Here is a 23787-nt window from a genome sequence, read left to right on the forward strand (position 1 = left end):
GAAACCGAATATTACTTTTTATTTAAAAAGAGTTACTAGCCCTGCCTGGGGCTCCTATACAAAAACAAAACATAACCCAAGTGAGGCCGCTTCCTGACTCTAGACTCTGGGGGACAGTGTTGGGCTTTAGCAAATGGAATGTGTGCTGAAGGAAGGCACCCAGGAGCTCCTACCCTATTCCTCAGGATGGCACCAGCTGTCCCTTTGCCTTTCTCTTCACCACAGAGGAAGGAAAGGCAGTCTTTTGAGATGCTCCGTGGAAGTTGAGCATGGATGGTGGCTTCATCACCAGGCTGGGGCAGTGTTGGCGAGACGCCTCATTCGCCTGAGGTAGGGGAACAGATGGTCAGCAGGGGCAGTCACAGCTCTGGGTGGCCACCCTCCTTCTGGGTATGCTGTTTTTCTAGAGTAGCTAGGTGTGGGGCCCATGTAGCAGAAATACTCTCTGGCCTTTTCTTGACCTTGCTAGTCTGCTGCGCAGGCCCTACGACTTATCTATATAGAAACCCAGAAATCTGCTAGGGGATTCTGTTCTCTCCAAGGAAATGTACCCTGGGGCCTGATTCCCCACAGAAACCGCCTCTTGAAACTAGGTTCCTAGGGAGAAGACACCCCTGCCTCTGCCAGGGAAGATGGGTGCCCGTGGTGTACCTTGTGTTCCTGTCTTGATCGCGGATCTTCTTCTCCATCTCAGCATCGGTCAGCGTCTCCAGCAGGGGGCACCACTGGTCAGCGTCTCCAGTATTTCGGATGGCAATCTCCACCGTGGGAAGTGGGTTCTCACTGAGGGAAGGGGAACAGGGAGAAGAGCAAGGGCTAGTTAACAGAATAGCAGCTAGGAAGCCCCCCAGAAACCACTGCCTTCCACGCTGCCACCCCTTAGATGGCCAGGGCACGAAAGGAGGACTCATGTCCTTGTCCCAGCTCCTCCAACAGTGATGCTGACTGGCAGCTGGGGGATGGCTCCTGTCAAGTATGATGCCAGGACTGCTCTAGCAGGAAACAGTACTACCTCCGGCCTAGAGCCTCCCTTCAAAGCCAATTTGTGGTAAGGATTGAGGGAGCTTCTGCCAATGAAGTAGTTTCTTTGGGCAGAATAGTGTTGTGGGTACCACTGTCCAGGGCCAGTACCCACCAAGACCTACTGATGGAGGAAACACCGTAAATACCAGAGGGATGGGGCAGGTGTATAAAGACTTCCCCAGGAGGCTCCACCTCCTCACAGAGGGCCACAGGGCTGGTCTGCTCTCAAGTGTTCTATCTATTTCTTGGCTCACTTCCTGAGGTCCACACTAAGCCCTGGAGAAGCCAGACTATGCTTTGAGACAGACAGTTGGCAGAGAACTGAGCCTAGAAATGCTACCTCAGACCTAGAGCCCTTCAGAGACCACCTGACTCCACCCTAAGGTAGGGGTGTCCATCTGTTCAAACCTTGGACACAATGGTGTGAACAAAGTGGGACAAAGGCTATGAGGGTACAAGTACTGGGGATGGGGATGGCTGGGTCTCCCTGGACCTTGGTTTCCAAGTTGGTAAGAGGAAGCTAAGGAAGTACGCAAACCCCAGCCTGGCAGGAAGCCTCACAGCAAGGCTCGAACCAGGTCCTCTCCTCCCCTCCACCGCCACACTGGCCTTCCGTAGTTTACTGTCAGGAGGGTAACATTAAAGCAGCCAATATTCATCACTGCAGAAGACTCTTCACAGCCAGACAGGCCCTGACATAGCCTCCTTCAGGCTTGAGGAACAGGGGGCCCCACAAAAGCAAACTCCTACATTAGGTTTGACGGCAGAGTCATGATTCCTCACCACTCTATCGAAGGCCAAACCTTGCAGCTGAGAGCCAACCCAGCCCAATCCAGAAAGGCTGGGCTAGGGCCAATTTTTGGCATAAAAATTTCACGGACGTTGAGCCCAGATCAAGGTCAGAGTACGGCTGAAGCTGGACCCACAGACCAGGAGAGCCCTGGCTCCTTGGCAGACACAGGCCTCACTTGTTATTGAAGCTCAACTTACAACACCCATACGCACATGCCTCACAGAACCTGGAAGCCCAAACTCCTGCTAGTGACTCAAAGCCCAGGGACCAGTCAGCCCCGACCCCTGTGGTCCGTCCCGGGAGCCAGCCTCTTCTCGGCAGCTCGATTTAGAAATCCAGGAACAACCCAGCCAGACTCATCTCTCGTCTCCAGGTCATCTCCCTCGGGAGGGCAGCCTTGAAAGGCGCCAAGTCCAGGCTGAAAGAGGCAAAACATGTTTTCTTCTGAACTTAAATAAGAGCTGGCAAGCACAGGCCCAGAGACCCCTTTGTTTACCTTCCTTTGATTCTGGGAAGATGTCACACCAGTGCGTTTGCTCAAAAATAGAATTGCTAGAGCTGACCATGGAAGGGCCTAGAGCCAAGACTAGCTCCTCAGGTCTGTGGGGACACGCAAGCCGAGACACTGCTCCGTCCCAATCTGTGGGCCACTGGAGTCAGCCAGCATCTATTACTCCAAGGGAGTTCCTACCCATGCACTCCGAGAGCAGGGAGGAAGGCCCCCGGACGTTCTGCGACCACACAAATACCATGTAAGGACTGTTAGAAGACAACGGTGAGGAAGGACTGATGCTCATGGAGTGGGCTGGAGTTTATTTTTGATATAGGGGCTTTTATTGTCTTTTAAGACAGGGTCTCTGTGTAGTCCTGGCACTCAGTATGTACATCAGCAGACCTGGAACTCACTTGTTTGCAAGTCTCAGCTGCATGCCCCTCAGGGGCAAGATGTAAGCTTCACCACACTCACTGGGAAAAGGTGACCCTGTGGGCAAGCTGCTGATACAATATGCCTGTTCATTAGGCAATGCTTTTTAGATGCGACGCACACACAATATATATTTGATCTTATACATATATGTGTGTGTCTAAGACAGATGGAACTATCATCCGGACTTAAGGACTTCATCAAACTATCACTTTCTGTGCTGCGAAGGACACTATCAAAAAAGTGAAGAGGCAGCCCAGAGGATGGAAAATATATTTACAAATCTCATCTACTAGGGAATGTATAGCCAGACTATATGGATATCTATTTATCCATCCATCTATCCATCCATCCATCCATCCATCCATCCACCTATCTATCTACCTATCTACCTATAGATGCTCACTAGGGATGCAAGTGTATCACTTCACATTCAGATAGCCCAGGCTCTTAGGAGGTTGAGTCAGGAGGACTGCCATGAATTATTAGAAGCTAGCCTGGGCTACAATGTGAGATCTTGTCTCAATAAAACAAAGCAAAACAAAAGTTAACCAGAGTTAGCATATGATCCAGAAATACTACTACTGAGTAGACAGCCAAGAGAACTGACGAGAGTGTTTAAATACAAAACCAAATGCTTTAGCATTACTCACTATAGCCAAAAAGTAGGAACAACTCAATTGAATGGGTAAGTCAAATGTATTTATTTAACCATTGGAATATTATTCAGCTGTAAGAGTGGAGCTCTGATGTTGCAACATAAATGACCCCTGGAAACATTACACTAGGAAGCTAATCTTCAGTGCCAGCCTAGGCTATGTGGTGCGATTTTCTCAACAGAATGAAAACCAACCAGGACAAACCAAGCATAGCGTGGAAGCGACTCACACCTGTAATTCCACCATCTGGAAGGGAAAGCGTATCAGAAGTTCAAGACCTGCCTGGACTACAGAATGAGTTCAAGGCCAGCAAATCAGTGAGACCCTACCTTAAAAAAGTAAAAGAAGGCCAGGCCTTTATCTCAGATCTTGGAAGGAAGAAGCAGATCTCTGAATTTAAGGTCTGTCTAGTCTACAATCAAGTTCCAGGCCAGCCTTTGGTTCAATTTCTAGTAATGCAAAAAAATCAAATACATTTAAAAATAAAACCAATGGCTAAATAATATGGTATGTGAATTGTCTCTCATGTGTTGTTATAAAACCCTCACTGAGCAGTGGTGGCACACACCTATAATCCCACCATCTGGGAGGCAGAGGCAGGCGGAGCTCTGTGGTTCAAAGCCAACCTGGTTTACAGAGTGAATTTCAGGACAGCCAGGACTACACAGAGAAACCCCATCTTGAATAAACAAAGAAAGCAAAACACCACCACCATCTCTACCACAATGGCTGGCGAGTGGAGTTCTGAGATACCTATCCTTTATGGTGCTCGCCTAACCAGTCCGAAGGGGCTCTAGCAGTTCCCCTAACTGCTGATGCTGCACCAGCTGAGGACCATGCTTCTCCGAGCCTCCTTCCAGCTCAGCTGCCAGGCCCTCTGACTGAGTACACCCTCACCTCTCTGCCCAGCACACCACCCTAGCAGGGCTGAGCTGTAAGCTGTCCCTGAGGACAGACACTAGTGACTGAGCTCCACAAGGTGCTTGGGTGGGCAGCGTTACCTTCTCTCTCATGTCGCTCTGCCCTGCCTGCCCTAGCCATCCCTGACCAGACAGCTTCCCCTTAGGCTCTGGGCCTACCCCAGCCACCTCTCCTCTGGTACACTAGGAGTCACAGCACACTGGTGGCTACATACAACACACCTGTCTTTCTCCTGTGCCAGACAGGATGCTGGTCCCTGGTCCCTGGTATGGAGCACAGGACTAGCTCAGGAGAAGTGATTAATAATTTTGCTGTAGACAATTCTAAGAGCAGCAAGCTTCCTGTTGCCTAACCTAGCTCCATTCCGCATCAGACCCATGCCATTTCCCCATATTTGTCATAGCCCTTCTTTTAAAAAAATCTGCTTTATTATTTTATGTACATAAATGCTTTGCCTCCATATATAGATGTGTACCATGTGCATACATATGAAGTGCACATGGAGGGTAGAAACGGGTGCCAGGTCCCCTGAAACGAGTTACAAATGGTTGTGAGCCACTAGGTGGGAACTGGGAGTCAACCTGGGTCCTCTTCAAGAGCGCCCAGTGCTCCTAACCACTGAACCACCCTCACAGTCCTTGTCATCGCCCTTTTGTCCTCATCTGGTTCTGGGATGCCTCGCTGCTCTACTTCAGGTCTGCGCTAGCAGCCTGCGGCCTGTTACACGTTGCCACACACCTACTTTCCCCCCCTCACACTTCTTGTTCCTGCCCTGCCTTTGTCAGGCTGCCTGTCCTACCACTCAGACCCAGCCTTCTGACACATGGCATCATGGCCTTGCTCACGTATGTCCGTGACCAGCAGCTCTCTCCGCTGCTCTGTGGACACAACCAAAGACCAGGGGCCGGTGGGTAGGTACGGAAGGGGATGGGACCTGACACAGAGCCTGGCAGGCTGGCTGGTCGGGCTTTAGTGTGTTTCCAATACAAAGTGACAGAGGCTTAGCACTTAAAACCCGTGTAGGTCATGGGATGCAGTGCTTGTCATATTCGGTGCATGGCGGAGACCAGGTGAGGCCTGCTCCTACCAGGGAGGCGCTATAAGGATGGCAGCGACAACAACAACAACAACAACAACAACAGTTTTCCTGAGGCAAGTGGTTAAGAAATCCCTAGGCCCACTTGTGTGTGGGGTGAAGCGCCGAGAACACAGGGAGAATCAGGAGTTCTGGCTGCTTCTGGCCTCTGGATTTTGATGTGCAGGAAGAGCTGGCTCTGATTCTCATTTGCCCTAACTGTCACTGATAGGTCCCACCTGGGTAGCATCCCAGACGCCCAAATGGTCCAACACACAGGACAGGTGTTGGGAGCTCACCAGGCCCCGGTTGGCTGAGAAGATAAAATAGCCCTTTCTTATCCCGAGAACAACTGCTTGGGACATCTTCCAGGAATCCAGGCAGGCCACAGCGGAAGGACGTTTATTGCTCCAATGTCCGCCAGGGCGGGCCTAAACTTACTTCAGAGGATTGCTACCTGAATCCAGAACTAAGGAGCACAGCAGAGCCAGGCCTTTCCTGTCTACACCTGGGACTCATGCATGGGAAAACTGCAGGTGGACAGGAACTTATCAAGGACCTATAGCCTTCTGGGGTCTGATAATGTAAGCACTGCCAACACTGGCAACAGAAAATATACCAACAGGACCTGTCTATAAGCTGTACCTCTCAAGCCTTGACAACAGCACTTGAGGCTGCCAAGCAGCAAGTGGCACCTGCATGTGCACATTCTGAAAGTGGGTTCCACCCAACTACTGGCTTGTGGATGGACCCTTTATTACCAGGATACCTTGGCTGCACTCACAAGTAGGCTTCCTTCAGGAATGGTGAGGCATGGGACAGACATCGAGGCTGGAAAACAGAGCTACTTGGCCAGCGGGCTGCTGGAGGAGTCACGGCAACTAATGCCTGCTCAGCCCTTTTCGATGTGCGCCCCTCCCCCTGTTATTTTGAGTGTTTAGGTATACTGCTGGCAAGCTTGTCTGCATACCCCTGCTCTCCTGCTGCTCAGTGCTGGGTGCCCTGGGGCTGAAGCTCCCTGTCTCCAGCCCTCTCCTCTTGCTCATGAGAAGTCCCTAAGAAAGCTGACTCTTGGTTTGTCTTGTGAACCTAGCTGAGCTCTGAATTGCCATGTCTTTGCAAAAAGCCCTTTGTTCTTGCTTTTCCTAAGCATTCCAGTTCCCAATGAAGTCTTTTCCCAACGCAGCAAGGAAGCGGAGAAAAATGTAAAATGAGAGGGCGAGATGAGGGCGCTGGTTAGCCTACCTGAAGGCGTAGGTCTTCTGGTGCCAGCTCAGCTGTCCCCGGATGCTGTATGCAATGGTGGTGACAAACTCCCCGCCCAGACCCAGCTCCGAGCACAGCTTCAGGGCAAACTTCTCAGGGGAGTTCTCCTTCTCTGACATGTCCCATTCAAACTGATCCACCAGGGAGATGTTTCCCACATGGATGTTCAGCTGTGGCGGGACCCAAGAAGCACAAGTGAGAGGCGGAAGGGGTTATTCTCAGCCCAGTGCTGAGGAGTGCTGAGGAATGCTGTGAGGAGGTGGGGACGAGCCGCTCCGCTCCGAACTGCCAGGTCTGAGGAAGTTCTGCCTGTGATTCAGGAGCTAAGTACCCAGTTTGGCCCTTACATGTCAAATTCCTTGTTGACAAAACAGGACCGACCTCACAAACCTCCCCATTGTCACTAGGTTCCAGGCACCTGATTCCACCTTAACCCTCTTCTCACCTGCCCTGTCTCCCATGCTGACCAGTGTCGTGTTTGTCCTTTACACCTGTGGCAACCAATCTTTATGTAGCTCTGCTGGCCTTGTACAGCTCAGCTTACATGCCACTCTTCAGAGATTGTCCTTGAGCCTGTTTTACGCCACCGTCCAATCCCTAATGTCACTGCTGTACAACCATCCTGCCACCAGCTCACAGGAACACCTGCCCTGTCTACTCCTCACCCTTTAGAAAGATAAGCCTACTCCCTGGGGAAGGAAAACACTAACTCCTCGGCAAAACTATCCTCTGAACTCCACACATCTATCACGGCACCTGTGCTATCATAGTTTAAAAATTTCAACACAGTAAGACACATGCATCCTAGCACACACACTAATAATGATAAAGACTCAAAACAGTAAGACAATTTACACCCATCAGGATGGCTGTTATCAAACAAGAAAGGAAGGAAAGGGGGGAAGAAGGGAAGAGAGGGGGGAAAGGGAGGGAGGCGGGCAGACAAGAGCAACTTTTGGTGACTACAGGGAGAAATTGGAACCCTAGTGAACTATTAGTGGGAACGTAAAATGGTGTAACTGCCTTGCAACTTTGGTAGGTCCTCAAAATAGTGCAGGATGGCCAGGTTACCTTAAAGAACTGAAATCAGGATACAAAGAGGTACTTCTGGTCCACCCACAAAGTATTTCATCCATGCCGTACATCTCATGGTGGGCTTTTACGTTCTGCCTACCAGCTGCTTTCACCTTCTAAGGCTGGGAGTGGCTCAGTGCCTGGTGGAGATATGGCAGCACTGGCTGTCCTACTCACAGTGACACTTTTCTCTGAAAAGCCAGCCCACTCATCTCTGAAAACAGTCAGGGTGTCACTGAAAGATATCTTCCCAGAAACTGCATTCCCCCAGCAAGGAACCCTGGTAGACTTCCACCGAGGGCCAGTGTTCTCTTAGCACCTACCTTGATGATGACGCGCTGGTCAGACTGGTCCTCCAGGATGCTGTCTGTGGGGTAGGACTCAATCTGCTGTCTAATGGCAGAGGCAATGGCAGGCACAAAAGTCAGTGGATTCAAATCCAGGTCATCACAGAGGATCTCTGAAAACATCTCAGGGGTCATTAGCTTCTCTGAAATCAGAAAACACAAACACCCCAACCTACTGTAGTGCCCCACTTCACGGTGCTCACACCTGTCTAGGCTTCTCCCATCCTATCCTCCTTCGTCAACCTTCTGCTCATGCAGATGTGGATGGCTGGGCAACTGGACCTGGCCTTCCCAGACACTCACAGCAGCACAGGATGAAGCATCCTTTCCCTTGTCGCCCACAGCCTGCAAATATGGGCTCCTGCCCAAGGGAATCTTCCCATGGTTCGCCTCCTGTGACACTAGTGTGCTCTCAGAACCCAATGTGGGTAGTCAAGATGCCCACTAGCGTGACCTAGGCTTCTGCAGCCACACCTGCTTGCCTGCTATCATTCATCTGTGGTACCCATTTCTGTTATTTGAGCATTTGAAGAACTGGAATCATACCGTATGCAACTTTGAGGGTAACTTTTTTCTAGTCTGGAAAATTCTTCAGAGAAGCTAGCCGTGGTGGTGCACGCCTTTAATCCCAGCACTTGGGAGGCAAAGTCAAGTAGATCTCTATGATTTTAAGGCTAGCTTAGTCTACACAGTGAATCCAAGCCAGCCAGGGCTACAAAGTGAGATTCTGTCTCAAATAACCAAACAACAAAAATTCCTCAGAGATTCATGGAGGTTGTTACTTCCTTTTTATTGCTAATTAGCATTCTGCAGAGGATTCACACTTTGTCTAACTGTTCAGCCACTGACGGGCATCTGGGCTTATTCTAGTATCTGGCTATTATGCACAAAGCTGCTATCAATCTTCATATGTAGGTTTCAGTGTAAACAGATGTCTTTAGAAGCTAGTCTCTGGGGCGCATGCCCTCCACTGCTCACTCATACAGTAGTCACGTTTAGTGGTTTTGGTTTTTTTTGGCTTCAAAGCAGCTTGGACATCTGTATTTCCACCAGTGTGAGGGCTCAGTTCTTCCACATCCTCATCAACATTAATTGGTGCTGTCACTAGTTTAATTTGCATTACCCGAAGAGCTAACAAAGCAGAGGACCTTTCCAATGTTTGTTTCCAGCTACGGACCCTCAGTGAAATGAAACGTCATGTGTCCTGTCCTTATTCTGAGACGTCTTATATCTATTTATGTGAGTGAGTGTTTTGTTTGCATACATGTCTGTGTAGCCCTTGCATGGCTTGTGCCTGTAGAGGCCAGAAGGCGTCAGATGCCCTTGACATGAAGTTACAGTTCACTGCGAGCTCCTATGTGGCTGCTGGGAATTGAACCTGAGTCCTCGGGAAGAACAGCCAGTGTTCTTAACCTCTGAGCCATTTCTGTAGCCTGTGTTTTTATTCTAATTAAACTCTTTGGGTTTTTTGGGTTTTGTTGTTGTTGTTTGGTTTTGTGACACAGGGTTTCTCTGTGTAGTCTTGGCTGACCTAGGCTTACTTTGTAGACCAGGCTGGTCTCGGACTCACATCAATCCATCTGCCTCTGCCTCCCAAGTACTGGGATTAAAGATATGTGCCACCACACTCAGCTGATTTTTTTTGAGTTTTTACAATTTGTTCTTTCACAATTTCATATAAATATGTAAACTATCTCGATCCTATTCCATTTCCTGTTATCTTTGTCTTTTTTGAGACGGGGTCTCACTATGCAGCCTGCCCTTGGCTGACCTGTAACCTGCTATGTAGACCTTAGGCTCAGAGAGCAGCCTGCTTCTGCCCTCTGGGTGCTGGGATCTGAGGCAAGCACCTCCAAATCTGGCATCTTTTACCCTTCTCAAGGTCCTTTTCCAGAACAAAGCTGTGATGGCATCCAGGTTTCAGGATTTTCTATTCTGGACTCTGCTGCTGGTGTCTAGGGATTGTTTGTCTAGCCCTAAATACCCAAGTTTTTCTCCTACACTTTCTCTCAACAAGTTTCATGGTTCTGTGGAGTGTTTTGTTTTGTTCTGTTTATTCTGAGACAGAATTTTTCTGTGTAGCCTTGGTTGTCCTGGACTTGCTTTGTAGACCAGGCTGGCCTTGAACTCATAGAGATCCACCTGCCTCTGCCTTCTCGAGTGCTGGGATAACAGGCATGTGTCTCCTGATTTATTTTATTTATTTATTTGTTTGTTTGTTTGTTTTTTGTTTTTTCGAGACAGGGTTTCTCTATGTAGCCTTGGCTGTCCTGGACTAACTTTGTAGACCAGCCTGGCTTCGAACTCACAGAGATCCGCCTGCCTCTACCTCCCAAATACTGGGATTAAAGGCGTGCACCACCACTGCCTGGCATCAGATTTATTTTTAAATAAACAAAATACTGTTTCCACATAGCTTTTTCATATATTCTAAGTGTTTCGGACCCCTCTTTCCACCCTCTGTTTTTTTCCATGCTGATACTGTTTTTATTTACATTGTTGATATTCACAAATTATTTTACTTTATCTTCTATATTGCTGACTGGATCAAGCTGGGCATTAGAGCCATGGACCACCACATATTTCTTTCTTTATTGAGAGCTGGAAGCTTAAGGTGGTGCAGGCAGGGATAGTCTTTCTTGTTAAGTGGATTTCATTGCTACAAGGGCAGCCTGTCATTAAATGTGCCCTTATTTTGCCTTTCAATCACTTCTACTTTCTGTCATGAGTTGAGGAGTGTGAGGCCTCAACAGAAGAAAGCTTTACTTCGCAGTTGAACCTTGAACTTCCCAGCCTTCATCGACTCCTTATTTATTTATGAATCACCCAGGTGCAGGTATCCTGTTTTAGCAAAAGAAAACATGCCCAGTCCACAAGAAACAGGGTACATGGCAGAACCAGGACGAACCTAGAGTTTACAACCTTAAGGATCATGCCACAAGGCTGCAAATGTCAAGTCTAGAACCTGCCTGACAGGCAGGGGGTGGGAAAGTGGGCATTCTCACATAAGGCCCAGGCGAAGCCAACCATCACATACCATTCATGTTCCAGGTAAAAGCATCCCGCAGCTTCTGCCCATCTATCTCCATGTCCAGCCGGATGGGTACCAGCACCTCAGGCTGTGATGCATTCTCATGGATCACAGCTGGATCATGGTCATCAAAGCTGGAATCGAAACAGCAGCAGCAGCAGTCAGTCAGGGCTCCAGGGTTCCCTACGTCTAGGTCTCCAGAGACACAAGTTTCCAGCTTCCCTCTGCTGCACCGTGGGTCATTGTAAACATGGTTAGAAGGGAAAGGCCATTTCTTATAGGCATTTGTCACCTAACACTGAGGCACCCCAGAAGAGGTTGTCAGGGGCCCCAGTCTAATGGGAGCGCAGAAGGGCAATAAACAAGCTCAAACACATCTTATGGCTAAGTCCTGCAATGGCGCGGAGCAGTATGCTTCACACATGAATCAGAAAGAACCAGGAAACAGCTGCCCTGGAAAGAAGAAAACCTATACATGCTAGCAGGGTCTGGAAGTTGTAATCCCAACAGTGGGGAGGCTGAGGCAGGAGAGCTGCCAGGAGTCTGAGGTCACTGTGGGATACAGAGTGAGACCCTGTCTCAAAAAAAAAAAAACAAAACCCACCCCTTCCCATTAAAGTTCAGTGACTGCCTCAGAAGATGGGTGGAAAAATACTAGGAGCCATAGGTTGAAGTGGAAGTGGGGGGAGAGGGGAAGCTCAGGCAGGGGACGGGGATGGGGGCGGGGACTGTGAAAGGGAAAGCGTCTTCCAGACTTGAACGATCTGCTGCACTCAGGAACTCGCTGCAGCTGATTGCTTCCAAGCTGCACAAAATCAAGTCAGCATTCTAGCATGGACTAGGGGCGCCCTAAGTGTTAGGTGTCCTAAGAAATCCAGAGGGAGCTTTCACTCACAGAGGAGCCCATACAACCACAGGGGTGAACACCGGAGTGATGTGGATAAGGGACACACAGCCACCAGAGCAGGAAGGGGTGAGTACCAGACCGCCATCCGCACCCCCAGCGCCTCTGAAGGGAGTAACGGCCCACCCACACCTTGATTTTGCCTATGCACCTATGTCAGACTCCTGAATCCTAGGAGAGGATCTATCTGTCCTGTTGTAAGTCACTACAGTAGTTTGTTTCAGCAGCCATAGGGAACTTACACAGTGGGAGTCACGAAACCCTCCAGACAGGCTGTGGGCATCAGATGAAGCATACGGCAGGGAAAGCCTAGGGCCTGCACCCCAAGAATCACACTGAGGTGCTAGGAAAGTGGAAAAACGTGAGAGAACGCAGCAGGGGCGGGAGGACGGGGACGCTAAGGATGTGTCCTTAAGTATGAGACCAGCACCTGAGGCAGTGGCCAGGCGGCGTCTGCGGAGCACGGAGGCGCTGAGCACAGCCTCTCTGGGAATGAGGCTAAAGAGCACTGGAGGAATGGGGGTTCTGCGCCGAGGCCGAGCAAAGTGTGCTCACTCACCACAAGGGGAAGGTCCTCTTCTTGTCCCTGCCCATGCGGTTCCTGTTGATGGTGGTGGAACAGGGCACAGCGTCTAGATGGTGGGAGCTGTTGGGCAAGGTGGGGACCCACTGGCTGTTCCTCTTGGCCTTCTGTTCCCTGGGGAGACAGAGGAAGAAAGTAACCTCATCAGACCAGGGTCAGGTTCTGCTCCCTGGGACTCTACCTGTGCTCAGTGGGCACCACTGTGTCCCTGGCAGGGGCCCAGCTCCTGTGGAGGACATCTGGGCTGTTTTACACTGGGGGACTCTTCCTGGCACCTAGAGGTGTCTGTGTGAGAAGGGCACAGAAGTATTAGCTACAGGGAGGGGCATGGTGCAGCCTTCAATCCGGTGCTCAGGAGGTAGAGGCAGGTGGATCTCTGAGTTCCAAACAAGCCAGGGTTGAGGCAGAGTGAACTCCTGCCTAAAAAAAAAAAAAAGAAAGAAAGAAAGAAAGAAAGAAAGAAAGAACAAAAAAAGAAAGGAAAAAATAAAAACCAAGTTAGCTAGTGCAAGCAGGCAGGAGGAGTATATGTTTCTGTTTGTCCCTGATGACTGATGTAGAGTGGCTAGCTGTGTCCTGCCTTAACTGCCCCTCAATGGTGAACTTTATAACCCAGGGCTGTAAACCAAATAAACTTGGTCTCTTTCTCCTAAGTTGCTTTTCTGTCAGGCTATTTTACCACAGCAGCAAAAATAAAACTAAAGTACTCTCCTTTCTATGCCGGCATGGCAGCCTCTGCACCTGCAGTAACTGTCCATGGGAGGCCAAAGCGATGCCAACCACACCGTCTAAGAGCAGCTGGGATCTCGCCTTTCTCAGCAGAGCCTTTAACTGTAACTTTTATTTCTGAAATAAAAAAAAAATCTACGCTACTTAACACCTTTAATGGAAAGGTCTGGGGCCGCGCTCCGGGCAAGGGAAGGGGCAGGGGCACAGTGCCAAGCATGGTCTGAGGCGCTGCAGGTCTGCCTTGGCTCTTATTATCTGACCCCACCTTCAAGACCTGGGACCTGACCCCAGTACGGGGACTAATTTCCACAGGGCTGAACAGCTGGGACACCAGTTTCCATCTCAGCCCAAGTGGACAAATGGTTCCCAAAGAGTCAAAGTTTAAGTAGCAAATTCCTAAGTCCCACCCACATCACAGGAGTGTCCATCTCTGGAGAGGCTGGCCTTTTCTGTACCTTCCAGACAGTTCCAATGCAGCTGGGCTTGTATTTGGAAACTGGGTATCTTTACTCACATTTTCTGTGCTGACCCCCGCCCCGTGGCCCTCAAGTCCTACCCTATCGCCAATCTTTCCCAAGAATCCCAAGGGGGACAAACTATCCAGTGACAGCACAGGTAGGCTTCCAGGCCTGTTGCTGGGCTGACTGAGCAGTTTGTAGCTGCTGGCTTCAAACCACGGACACCCGTCCCTGTTGTTTTGGCTTCCAAGGCAACAGGAATCTACTCCCTCAGCTGGGCCTCATATGACACAATCAAGAAATTGTTTACCACTGTATAAAAGGTTTCCAGCTGACATGTGCAAACATAAAAGTGTCGTCCATATGTACATAATTTCCTTCTGTGACTTCCCGGGTAGGTCTCGTGTTCTTACCACATCCCTTGGAGAAAATGAGAATCTGCTGAGCGCATGTCTACAAAGCTCATCAGACTGGATGTGTGCCACCTTCTCCAGAGGCAGAGGGGGACCAGAAAAGCAATCCAACAATGAAGGGGAAGGAAAGTCCGAGTGAAAAGGATCCTTACAACCACCTCACCCTCAACAGGGCTTTTCTCCCTCAGCATCCTCAGGCTTTGTACATGAAAACTCCTTCCATGGCAGGCATGGTGGCGCATGCCTTTAATCCCAGCACTCGGGAGGCAGAGGCAGGCAGATCACTGTGAGTTCGAGGCCAGCCTGGTCTACAGAGTGAGTCCAGGACAGTCAAGGCTACACAGAGAAACCCTGTCTCAAAAAAACCAAAAACCAAACCAAACCAACCAACCAAACAAACAAAAAACTCTTTTCTCTCTGCTTCCCCCTCACCCCAGACAGGGTTTCTCTATGTAGCCCTGGCTGCCCTGGAACTCTCTTTGTAGACCAGGCTGGCCTCGATCCACCTGCCTCTGCCTCCCAAGTGCTGGGATTAAAGGCGTGCGCCACCACAGCCTGGCTTCTCTCTGCTTCGCGCTAAGGCCTCACTATTAGCCTCGCTGGCCTTTGCATCGACACCCTCCTGCCTTCACATCAAAGGGCTGTGGTTAAAGGTGTGGGCCACAATGACTAGCTTTTATTTTTTCAAGCTTTGAATTTTTAAAATGACATGGCTGGCTGAGGATGTAGCTCAACAGGAGAGTGTGTACATTAGCAAAGGGGCCTGGGCTCCATTCTCAGCCCCAGCCCAGTACAACGAGATTACAGAAGAAGACAAGCATTTCTCCTATGTTTGTTTACCTCTCGTAAGGCCAGATATGGACTATGTTCTTTATTTGTACTCTATGGTGTGGGGGTAGCTCAGCTGTGGAACCCAAGCCTGTCGAGTCCTGGGTTCATTTGCTAGCATCACCACCCTCTCTCCAAATCTACCGGAGTTTCCAGTTTACTTTTAAGGCTAGGTGTGTAGATGCTAGATATAACATAGTACATTTTTTAATTATTTGCCATGTTGTTGCCATAAATATTTTCATAAAAGTTGTGTTCTAGGCTGGGAAGATGGCTCAGTGGGTAAATGCACTGGGTCTGCAAGTATGGTGATCTGAACACATATAATCACGAGGGAACTGACTCCACAATGCTGACCCCTGACCTCTCTACGTGCTTGCTACGGCACATTCGCGCAATCTCTCCAAGCCTCAAAACACCTCTTTTTAAAAGTTATTTTAAAAAAATAAAAAAGATAGAAAAACTCGGAAGGCAAAGGCAGATGGATCTCTGAGTTCGAGGCCAGCTCTACAGAGTGAGTCCAGGACAGCCACGGCTACACAGAGAAACCATGTCTCAAAAAACCAAAGCCAAATTCAAAACAAAATTTTCTGTTTGGACCTGAGGAAATAGACACTTGGTAGAGTGCTTGCCCAGCAGGCACAGTCTGGGCACCTTCCCCAGCACTGTTATCATCAGGTATGGCAGCACACACCTGTATTCTGCGCACCCAGAGGGTGGAGGCAGGAGGATTGTAGTTTAACATCATACTTAACTACATAGCAAGTTTCAAGCCAGGGTGGGCTACATGAGACCCTGTCTCAAAAAGAAGGAAGAAACGAAGGAAGGAAAGAAAAAAAAAGAAGTTCTCTCAAAGTTCTACTGCATATATTCAAATCTATTGTTTCTTTTGGGAGTTGATATGAGTCACTAATTTTTTTTTGTAAATGAGTCCCAGTTTCCGAACATTCCAGAATTCAAGACTTGGTCTATGTTTCTTTTTTCTTTTTATTTGGTTTCAAGACAGGGTTTCTCTGTCACCCTGGCTGTTCTGGACTCACTTTGTAGACCAGGCTGGTCTCGAACTCACAGAGATCCACCTTTGGCCTATGTTTTAAGAATTCCAAAGATGCAGAAGAACTTAGAAACCTAGAGCAGGCAATTGTAACCACAGTGAGTAAAGTGTTGAGAGGCACTTTAGTCCAATTTCATGTTAACTGCCCTTCCACACGAGACACTCCCCACCTACCACACGTCCTCAAGCACACACAGGTGAGGGAGGGGTACCTGAGGTAGGTGGGGGGCTCCGTGCTGATGGACACAGCCTTGTATTTCTCATCGTTGCCATCCAGAATCTCTTCTACTTCTGAGGCTTTCAGCAGCGTCACACTGGTGGCGAGGGTGGTGTATCCGTGGTCTGTAAGCAGAGAGACCCCACTGTAGGCATCCTGCACAATGTGAACACGCTGCCAACCAACTTGATAAGGCACACGAGGTCCTCACATGCAGGAGGTGGGAAAGCGAGGTGGTGATCACTACGGCTGAGTGCTAGCCTCTTCCAAAAGGGCCACGGACTGAGGCTTTCCTAGACATCTTGGTGGAGGAAGCCTCTGGGGATGGATTTGGACCAACTCGCCTCTTAAGAGCACAAGCTCAGGGGCAGAGATGTTTGGGGCAGCAGCAGCCAGGGGCTACCGGGACGGCTTCCGAGTAACACCCCAGTGGGAAGAGGTCTGACACCACCACAATCTAAACACAAAGCGAGGCAGGTGATAGGATGAAAGATGACTACTTTTCTTTTAAAACAAGAGCCCAGAGAGTTGGAAAGAACTGTTTCACACCCAGCAAAAGTTACCATCCCTGATCCAGTCCAGATGTGCTGTCTGGAAAACAAGACAGGCTCCGTACGATGTGACCCCCAGCTCTTCCAGGGAACCTTTGTCAAGAGCTGCTACTTATCTGCAGGACCTGCTTATTTTCACTGGAGGAATCTCTTGGTTACAGGGAAGGAAGGCACATGGCAGAAAGACCACTAAGACTTCAGGGGTACTCAAGGAAGGGCAGAGAAAGCTGGGCAGCCACCATGCTAGTGACTGAACTCCACTTGTGGCAGAGGGGACACAAAGGAAACTGTTTTAGGCAAGTGTGAATATGTTTTAGTAGTGACTGAAAAGCAGCTCTGGCTCCTGCATTAAAAGAACCCCCAATTTACCATAATAGGCAAAACTACATTAGCACCTACAGACAAGACAGACTACAAAGTGCTAGCGAGCATGCATGCATGGATGCACGCATGCACACACGCACACAGGCACCCAGGCCCAGGGCAGCTCTCTACAGGGTGCCTCAGCTAAGTGGAAAGTAGTTTGCCACCTGCCAAATGGCATATTGCACCCACACCCAAACGTTCCCACTGCAGGTCCCAAAGTGAATGAAGAACATCGTCACTGCACAGAGCTGCCACGGCCCAGAGCTTGCACTTGTGGCACCAGCATCAAAGGGCTCACGTAGCAAGCACAGGGCAGGCCACACAGAATGGGAGCATGCACATGAGTGTAGCACACTGGGTGCCGAGAGGAAGCAGTACAGGGGAAATGTGCCCTGGGAGGGAAGCAGTGAAGGCCCCGGAGCAAAGTGAGGGCTGGGGCTACTGTCTGCTACTAAGGGCCGCAAGGATGACAACTACAGCAACACACTCACAGCAAATGGCAGCGAATCACGGCATTCCTAAAACGTTTTGAGCCCAACATGTCTTCACAGCACCTGCTACCGCCCTGGCCCGAAGCCCCTACACCCCACCGGCCCAGCCAGGAGCACACAACAGTGGAGCACCAAAGTCTCCCTGAGCCACTCTCACCTGAGTCGTGTGTGCACTGGCAGGGTGGCCCGCCCCTGCGGTGCTCCCTACCGAACTAAGGTCAGGATGCAATGAAGACACTGGAGTGAAAACGTTTTATCTTCATGACATAAGCGAGTGGTTTTGAAACAGGTTTACAAACCCTCGTGAAGACGCACCCTTAGTGTTAGGTTTTGTTTTTTTACCATGTGACGATGCAACTATTTTCTTCCTCTCTTCCACAGTGGCTAGTCGCCTCCAGAGCGAGGGGTATCTCTTGTACAGAGAACCTCGGAACATACGGAGGTAGTTTCCCACCTAAGAGTAAAGCAAGAAGGCTCATTATGAGGGTCAGGCTATCTACCACGACGCCGAAGGGTTCTGGCAGAGGATTTGCTGGATCAAGCGTATGAGATACAAGGCCTCCAGACGCCAGCCTTTCAGTAGTCATAAAACACATTCTGCTGACAGCAAGGGTTCAACAGCAGTGCACATCTGGCTGCCATCTGTGTATCCTGACATCAGAACCAAGTTCCAAAGGCCTGACCAGATGTCTACAAGGGAGGATCCTGGAGCTTAGTATGAAGCTTGTGATTCGGATCTGACTAGGGTTTGTTGGCACTTTTCTGAAATCTAAGACTCTTGTGACCTTCTTTTATCTTAAGAAGCAGACTTTGATATTTTAACAAGGCAATAAACACCGAAGTCTTTAATTTTAGACAGATGCAAGATAATCTGTCCCATTGCCTGTGTGGCTTTGTTTAGCAACAAAACTCAAACCAGAGATACTAAAGAATTTTCTAGAGTCTAAAAAAAGCACTATATTAGTAATCCCTGGACTATCATATAAATCACTACTTCCCCTAGGCAGTAGCTTCGGTTTGTTTGCAGCAATACTGGATGAACAGCCTTCAGGAGAAGCTGTCCTGCCACTGACTTTTCAGAGATGAATTCTTCAGAGCCACACTGCGGGGACAACAGTGGAGGCAGTGCAAGGTGCTGGCTCTGGCAGTAAAGCTGGGCATCTTTACTTACCTGTCAAATGTTTTACAACCCTCATTTTTTCCCCCTTTCATAAGATAGAGTCTCACTACATAGCTCTAGCTGGCCTGGAACTCACAGAGATGGGCCTGTCTCTGCCTACTGAGTGCCGGGGATTAAAGGCATGCACGGCCAAGCCTGGCCCTCAAGTCTGAATTCTGCTCTATTAAGGATCACTTCTATTATCTTTTCTTCTTCTCTACCAATCATAGCATACATTTATTAAGTGGAAACCGTTTCTGCTCTTTGCTGCTGGAAGAGATTTACATGACCAGTAGCCATGGCTGCTGAGCACAAGAGAAGAACATCTACACACAGCAAAGCCTCCTGGGTGCTGTAGTTTGTAGGTCATTATCACCCAAAGGTAAAAGTAAGATTTCATTCAGTTTTAGAAAGAAGTTGGCAGTGTTGTCCCCAACAGCTACTCTGAGGGGCCTGCAGAGCGTCTGTACCGCATTCCCTAGGACACTACGGCTGGATTGCTTGGTTCTTCCTAAGTCAGTCTTTCCCTCTCTGGAAATAAAGATTCTGGAATTGGGCATTCCTTTCTTCAAAGTTCTGTGACTTGTGTGGCAAATGGTAGGATATGAGTGACACAGTCACATCCACTGCAGATGCCACAGAGACGTGGTCAGTGCTGCGGTATCTGGCCCATCTATCTGAATACTGTATTCATCTTCTAAGATGAAGGGGCCCAGGGTCACCATCTGTACAATTCTGCCACAGGAACTGCAGATAGAAAATACTACATGAGGGCTGGAGATGTGGCTCATTGGTTAAGAGCGCCGTCTGCTCTTCCAGAGGTCCTGAGTTCAATTCCCAGCAACCACATGGTGCCTCAAACCCATCTACAATGTGATCTGATGCCCTCTTCTGCAGATAAAAGCACTCATATACAATAAATAGATCTTTAAAAAAAAAAAAAAGAAAATACTACATGAATGGTACTTAGTCTTCCCAAAACCAAAGCTAGGTTCCAAAGAGCAAAAATACCCTGTCCACTTTGGTTTCAAGATAATTATTCTCATTCAACTGAGAGGGCGGGCCAAGAAAGAAGGTTGTGGTTAGCTTTCTAAAACCTAAAACATACTATGATGATGACCTCAAAAAGCCATTTCCAGTTTAAGCATCTCGTTAAGTATGAGAAAAGTGGAGTCAGCCAAGAAGACAGCTCAGGAGAGGAGCACGTATTCAGCCTGCACAAGGCTCTAGGTTCAATTCCCAGCATGAGAAAAAGGAGAGCCGAGGAAGACAGAGTGAGAAGAGAGAGGGGGTAAGGAGGCAGAGCAAGCTGTCACTCAGCCTCTGAGGCTCTTCCTACCTGAGCAGGGCTCCCGAGCAGGGCTATCTTTTAATTGCTGCACCAGATGAGAATTTTCTTTTCAAAACCACCAGCAGGCACTTAGAGTTGAGCTCAGATTTACCTTTCACACACTAGATCAGTTAAATGGTTCTTTCAACAAGTTCTTCTGTATAGTGTTTAAAGTCCTCAACTACCTTACGTACCTGGCATTTGAGAAAATGCTTATTGGCCAACAAGGACCGTTCTCAGCTGAGGGAGACAGACAGGAACTGACTGCACGTCCCCAGAACACCCACCGTGGCAAGCAGCACTGAAGTGACGGTGTGAACCTATCATGACACCTCACGCTTTTTGTTTAATGGAAAATGGTGAAAATGGATGTTTCTGACAACACTTTTCCCGTTACCTGATACAACCAACACACTAATGAAATGGAGTCTATCACACGGCAAATGGCTGCCAGGGGGTAACTATTAACATTTTGAGATGGCTTTAGCTCTCCAAGGTGGGTACTTACCTCTTTTCGTGTCTTACATGTCTACTGATGACCTTCATACATCTGAAGTGGTTTTTTTTTTCTTTTTTCTTTTTTTGGAGACAGACTCTTACTATGCAGGCCAGGCTAGACTCAAACTCACCCTCTACCTCCACCTCCTGAGTGTGGTGCAGATTAAAGGTGTAGCCCACTGCCTGGCTGCCCTTATCTTTAAGAGAGAGAAACAAAATTGGGGTGTGGCAGCACTTGGGAGGCAGAGGCAGGTGGATTTCTGTTGAGTTCAAGGCCAGCCAGGTCTACAAAGTGGAGTTACAGGCCAACCAAAGCTACACAATGAGACGTTGTCTCAAAAAGAAACGGAAAAGGGGGACACAAAGCGGCTGGTGGTTGCCCTTAGATGTAAGGAGGCTAGTGTAAGAAAATCTGTAAAATACCTTCATACTCTTGGCTGGCCCCCAGGGCTAATTATAGGGTTTTCCTAAGGTAGTGTGTTTCTCACCCTTCCTAATGCTGCGTCCTTCCTGTTGTGGTGACCACCCCCCCAACCATAAATTTATTTCGCTGCTACTTTGTAACTATAATTTTGATATTGTTATGAATCGTAATGTAAATATATGTTGGGTATCTGATAAGCGACGCCTGTGAAAGGATCATTCGACACGCGCCCTCCTCCCCCTCCCCCACTTCAAAGTCATCATCCATAGGTTGAGAATGACTGTCCTAAGGACACTTGTCCACCTGATTGAACAAACGCTGTCTCTTCTAATTATGGATCGGCGATCCTTCAGACTTATCCCGTATGAAAACTCAAAATATGTTCATCGATGTCCAAAACGTCAGTGCTTCTGGCCTCAGGGCCTCATCCACCGAAAAGCAAACATCCTCGTCCAACCGCTTTCTACAGATAATAAAGCCCATAACGCTTCTGCAGCCCACCTCAGAAGCAAGAACACAAGGGGGTGGAGGCGATCCTAAGCCTCAGGCTTACAGCTAGCCATTTCAAGTCCACGGCAGTGGGGTGCAAGCGAGAGCTGCCAAAGGGGTCAAGGGTAATACTGCACCTCCACCTCCAAGCGCCCAGGGGCTTCCCAAAGATCCTTTCCCCATCTGCCTAGAGTGTACCGGCTCGACGCTCTAAGCTAGAGCAGATGCTTAGGGTTTGAACAACGTGAAGTGGGTAAGAAAACCCAGAGGGTCCAGGAGGACAAGGGCCCGGTCACGCCCACCAGGCCACGCCCCAGCTGCGAGCAGGCGCCCCCCTGCCTGCGCGATGAATGGGGGCGCACACTCGGGGAGCACAGGCCGGCTCCGGGACTCGAGCCGGCCAGCCTCTGCCGGGGAAGCCGAGAACGCGCCGCGGGCTACCTCGGAGCCGATCATGTAGAACTCGCCGTCGTCCTCCAGCTGGAACTTGACGGGCTTCTGCCCGAAGGTCTTGCTCAAGGCCATCATCATCATGGCGGCGGGAGAAACCGGCAGCCGGGATCGAGCTGGAAAGAATACGGTGGGCTCGGGCGAGGCCGAGGAGCGTTAGACCGAAAGGAACGGAGGCCGGGACGTGAAGGACGCGCCGAGGGAGCCGGCCAGGCACTCGCGCCACTACTGGCTTCTTGGGTCGCCGCAACGAAGACGAGCAGGCCGCCCTCCGTGCGCATGCGCGAGGGGGCGCGCGCGCTCTGACGCTAACGTGCGCGCCGCTGCTTGCGCAACACAAGGCCGAGCACGCTCCCTCGGGCACTTAAAGGAACCCGATCTCTTTTCGCTTCCCGGGCTGCCTCCCAAGTCCGGTACGGAGGAAAACTTCCCACCGACAGAAATAGCCACTGAGGCCCTGACTCAGGCAGTGCCCTTCCTAGTCACACAGCCAGACCTGCCACTCCGCCCGGGAGTGAAGCGAAATGAGATGTTAAGCAGGGAGAAAGACCGCTCCATCTGGAAGCCCAAGGGAGTCTGGGTGGGCATGGTGACCCCAGGCTGTCGCCTCAGGCTGTCCACCTCAAAGTGCCTCTAGGGACAGCTATATCCGCTGCAGGCCCGCAGCTGTTCCCGGGGCAGTAGGGATGGAAAGAATGACAAGAGTGGATGGAGGTTGGTACTGTTCAAAGATCCGGGTGATGTGCCAGGGCCACTTGCATTCCTCCCTTAACCTCTGCAAGCTTGGTGCCCACAAGCCCAGCCCTGTTCTGTGCTTCTCTGCCCCTTGGGCCTTAACAGCCTTGAGAGAAGACAATGCTTCTGCAAAGTGTCCAAGCACTCCATCACTCGTTGAACAAAGCAGTGCCTCAAAAATGTTTGAGTAATCTTCATTATGGCACTATTACAAGAGCGAAGAAGTTACAACCCAGCCTTGGTAGCTATTCTACAATAGAGTAATGGATAAAGAAAATGTAGCATAGGCTGGGTCTGGTGGTGCGGGCCTTTAGCCCCAGCACTTAAGAGGCAGAAGCAGGAGGATTTCTGTGAATTAAGTGGCAAGCCTGGTCTATATATAGTGAGTTCCAGGACAGGCTATGTAGAGAAACTCTGTCTCAGAAAACAAAACAAGTTATGAAGTGTGTGTACAGGATGGACTTTTTTTTTTTTTTCAGCCACAAAAGTGAAATTATATTGTTTGGAGGAAAAGGGATACAACTGGAGTCAAGTGTGTTTCTCTCATTTGTAGTTTCTGGAGTTTATGTAGATGTAAAAATTATGTATCATACAGAGAGGAAAAGTCACATTGTGTAGGGGAGCAAAGAGATGGAAAGGGGGTGAGGGGAGATAATGAAGGTGGGGGAGTCGGGGGAGGAATGTGCAAGAATATAAATACATTTATGAAAGTTGAAAGGCAAACAGTGGCCAGTTAGTGACACCAGTGACTATTTCCTAAGGATCAGTCTGACGAGACTGCAGCTGTGACAGGAGGTCATTATGAAGGAGATGCTAAAGAACCGGGAAGGGCTGTGGTAACCACGACCTCTGCCCGCTGTTCTCACAGCCGTGGGAACCGGAATGTCAAGGGCCGGGCATGGTGGCTCACGCCTTTAATGACAAGCACCCCAGAACTCCGGTCAGAAGGCAGGCTGACCTCTGGGAGTTCTAGGACAGCCAGGGATATATAGTG

General features: G+C 49.5%; 1 protein-coding gene and 1 long non-coding RNA gene across 3 annotated transcripts in view; both read right to left on the minus strand.

Annotated features, from left to right (window-relative positions):
• On the minus strand, nucleotides 1-22394 carry SMARCB1 (SWI/SNF related BAF chromatin remodeling complex subunit B1). Of its 2 annotated transcripts, none has more exons than XM_084753142.1 (9): nucleotides 22050-22394; nucleotides 18024-18162; nucleotides 16296-16425; nucleotides 12578-12715; nucleotides 11121-11248; nucleotides 8060-8226; nucleotides 6642-6832; nucleotides 652-783; nucleotides 1-325 (listed from the first exon to the last, which is right to left on the minus strand). In XM_084753142.1, exons 1-9 carry the CDS (start codon nucleotides 22140-22142, stop codon nucleotides 286-288), a joined length of 1158 nt encoding a protein of 385 aa, XP_084609268.1. In that variant the 5' UTR covers nucleotides 22143-22394; the 3' UTR covers nucleotides 1-285. The 2 variants fall into 2 exon arrangements, with proteins under 2 accessions (XP_084609268.1, XP_084609269.1); XM_084753143.1 differs by having other exon boundaries at nucleotides 18051-18162; nucleotides 22050-22392.
• The window catches only part of LOC311581130, a 174294-nt gene that overhangs the window by 68257 nt on the left and 82250 nt on the right, over nucleotides 1-23787 (minus strand). The gene's annotated exons all lie outside the window — the stretch shown is intronic.

Source organism: Acomys minous (assembly GCF_964271855.1).
Source record: "Acomys minous genome assembly, chromosome: 13".
NCBI lineage: Eukaryota > Metazoa > Chordata > Mammalia > Rodentia > Muridae > Acomys > Acomys minous.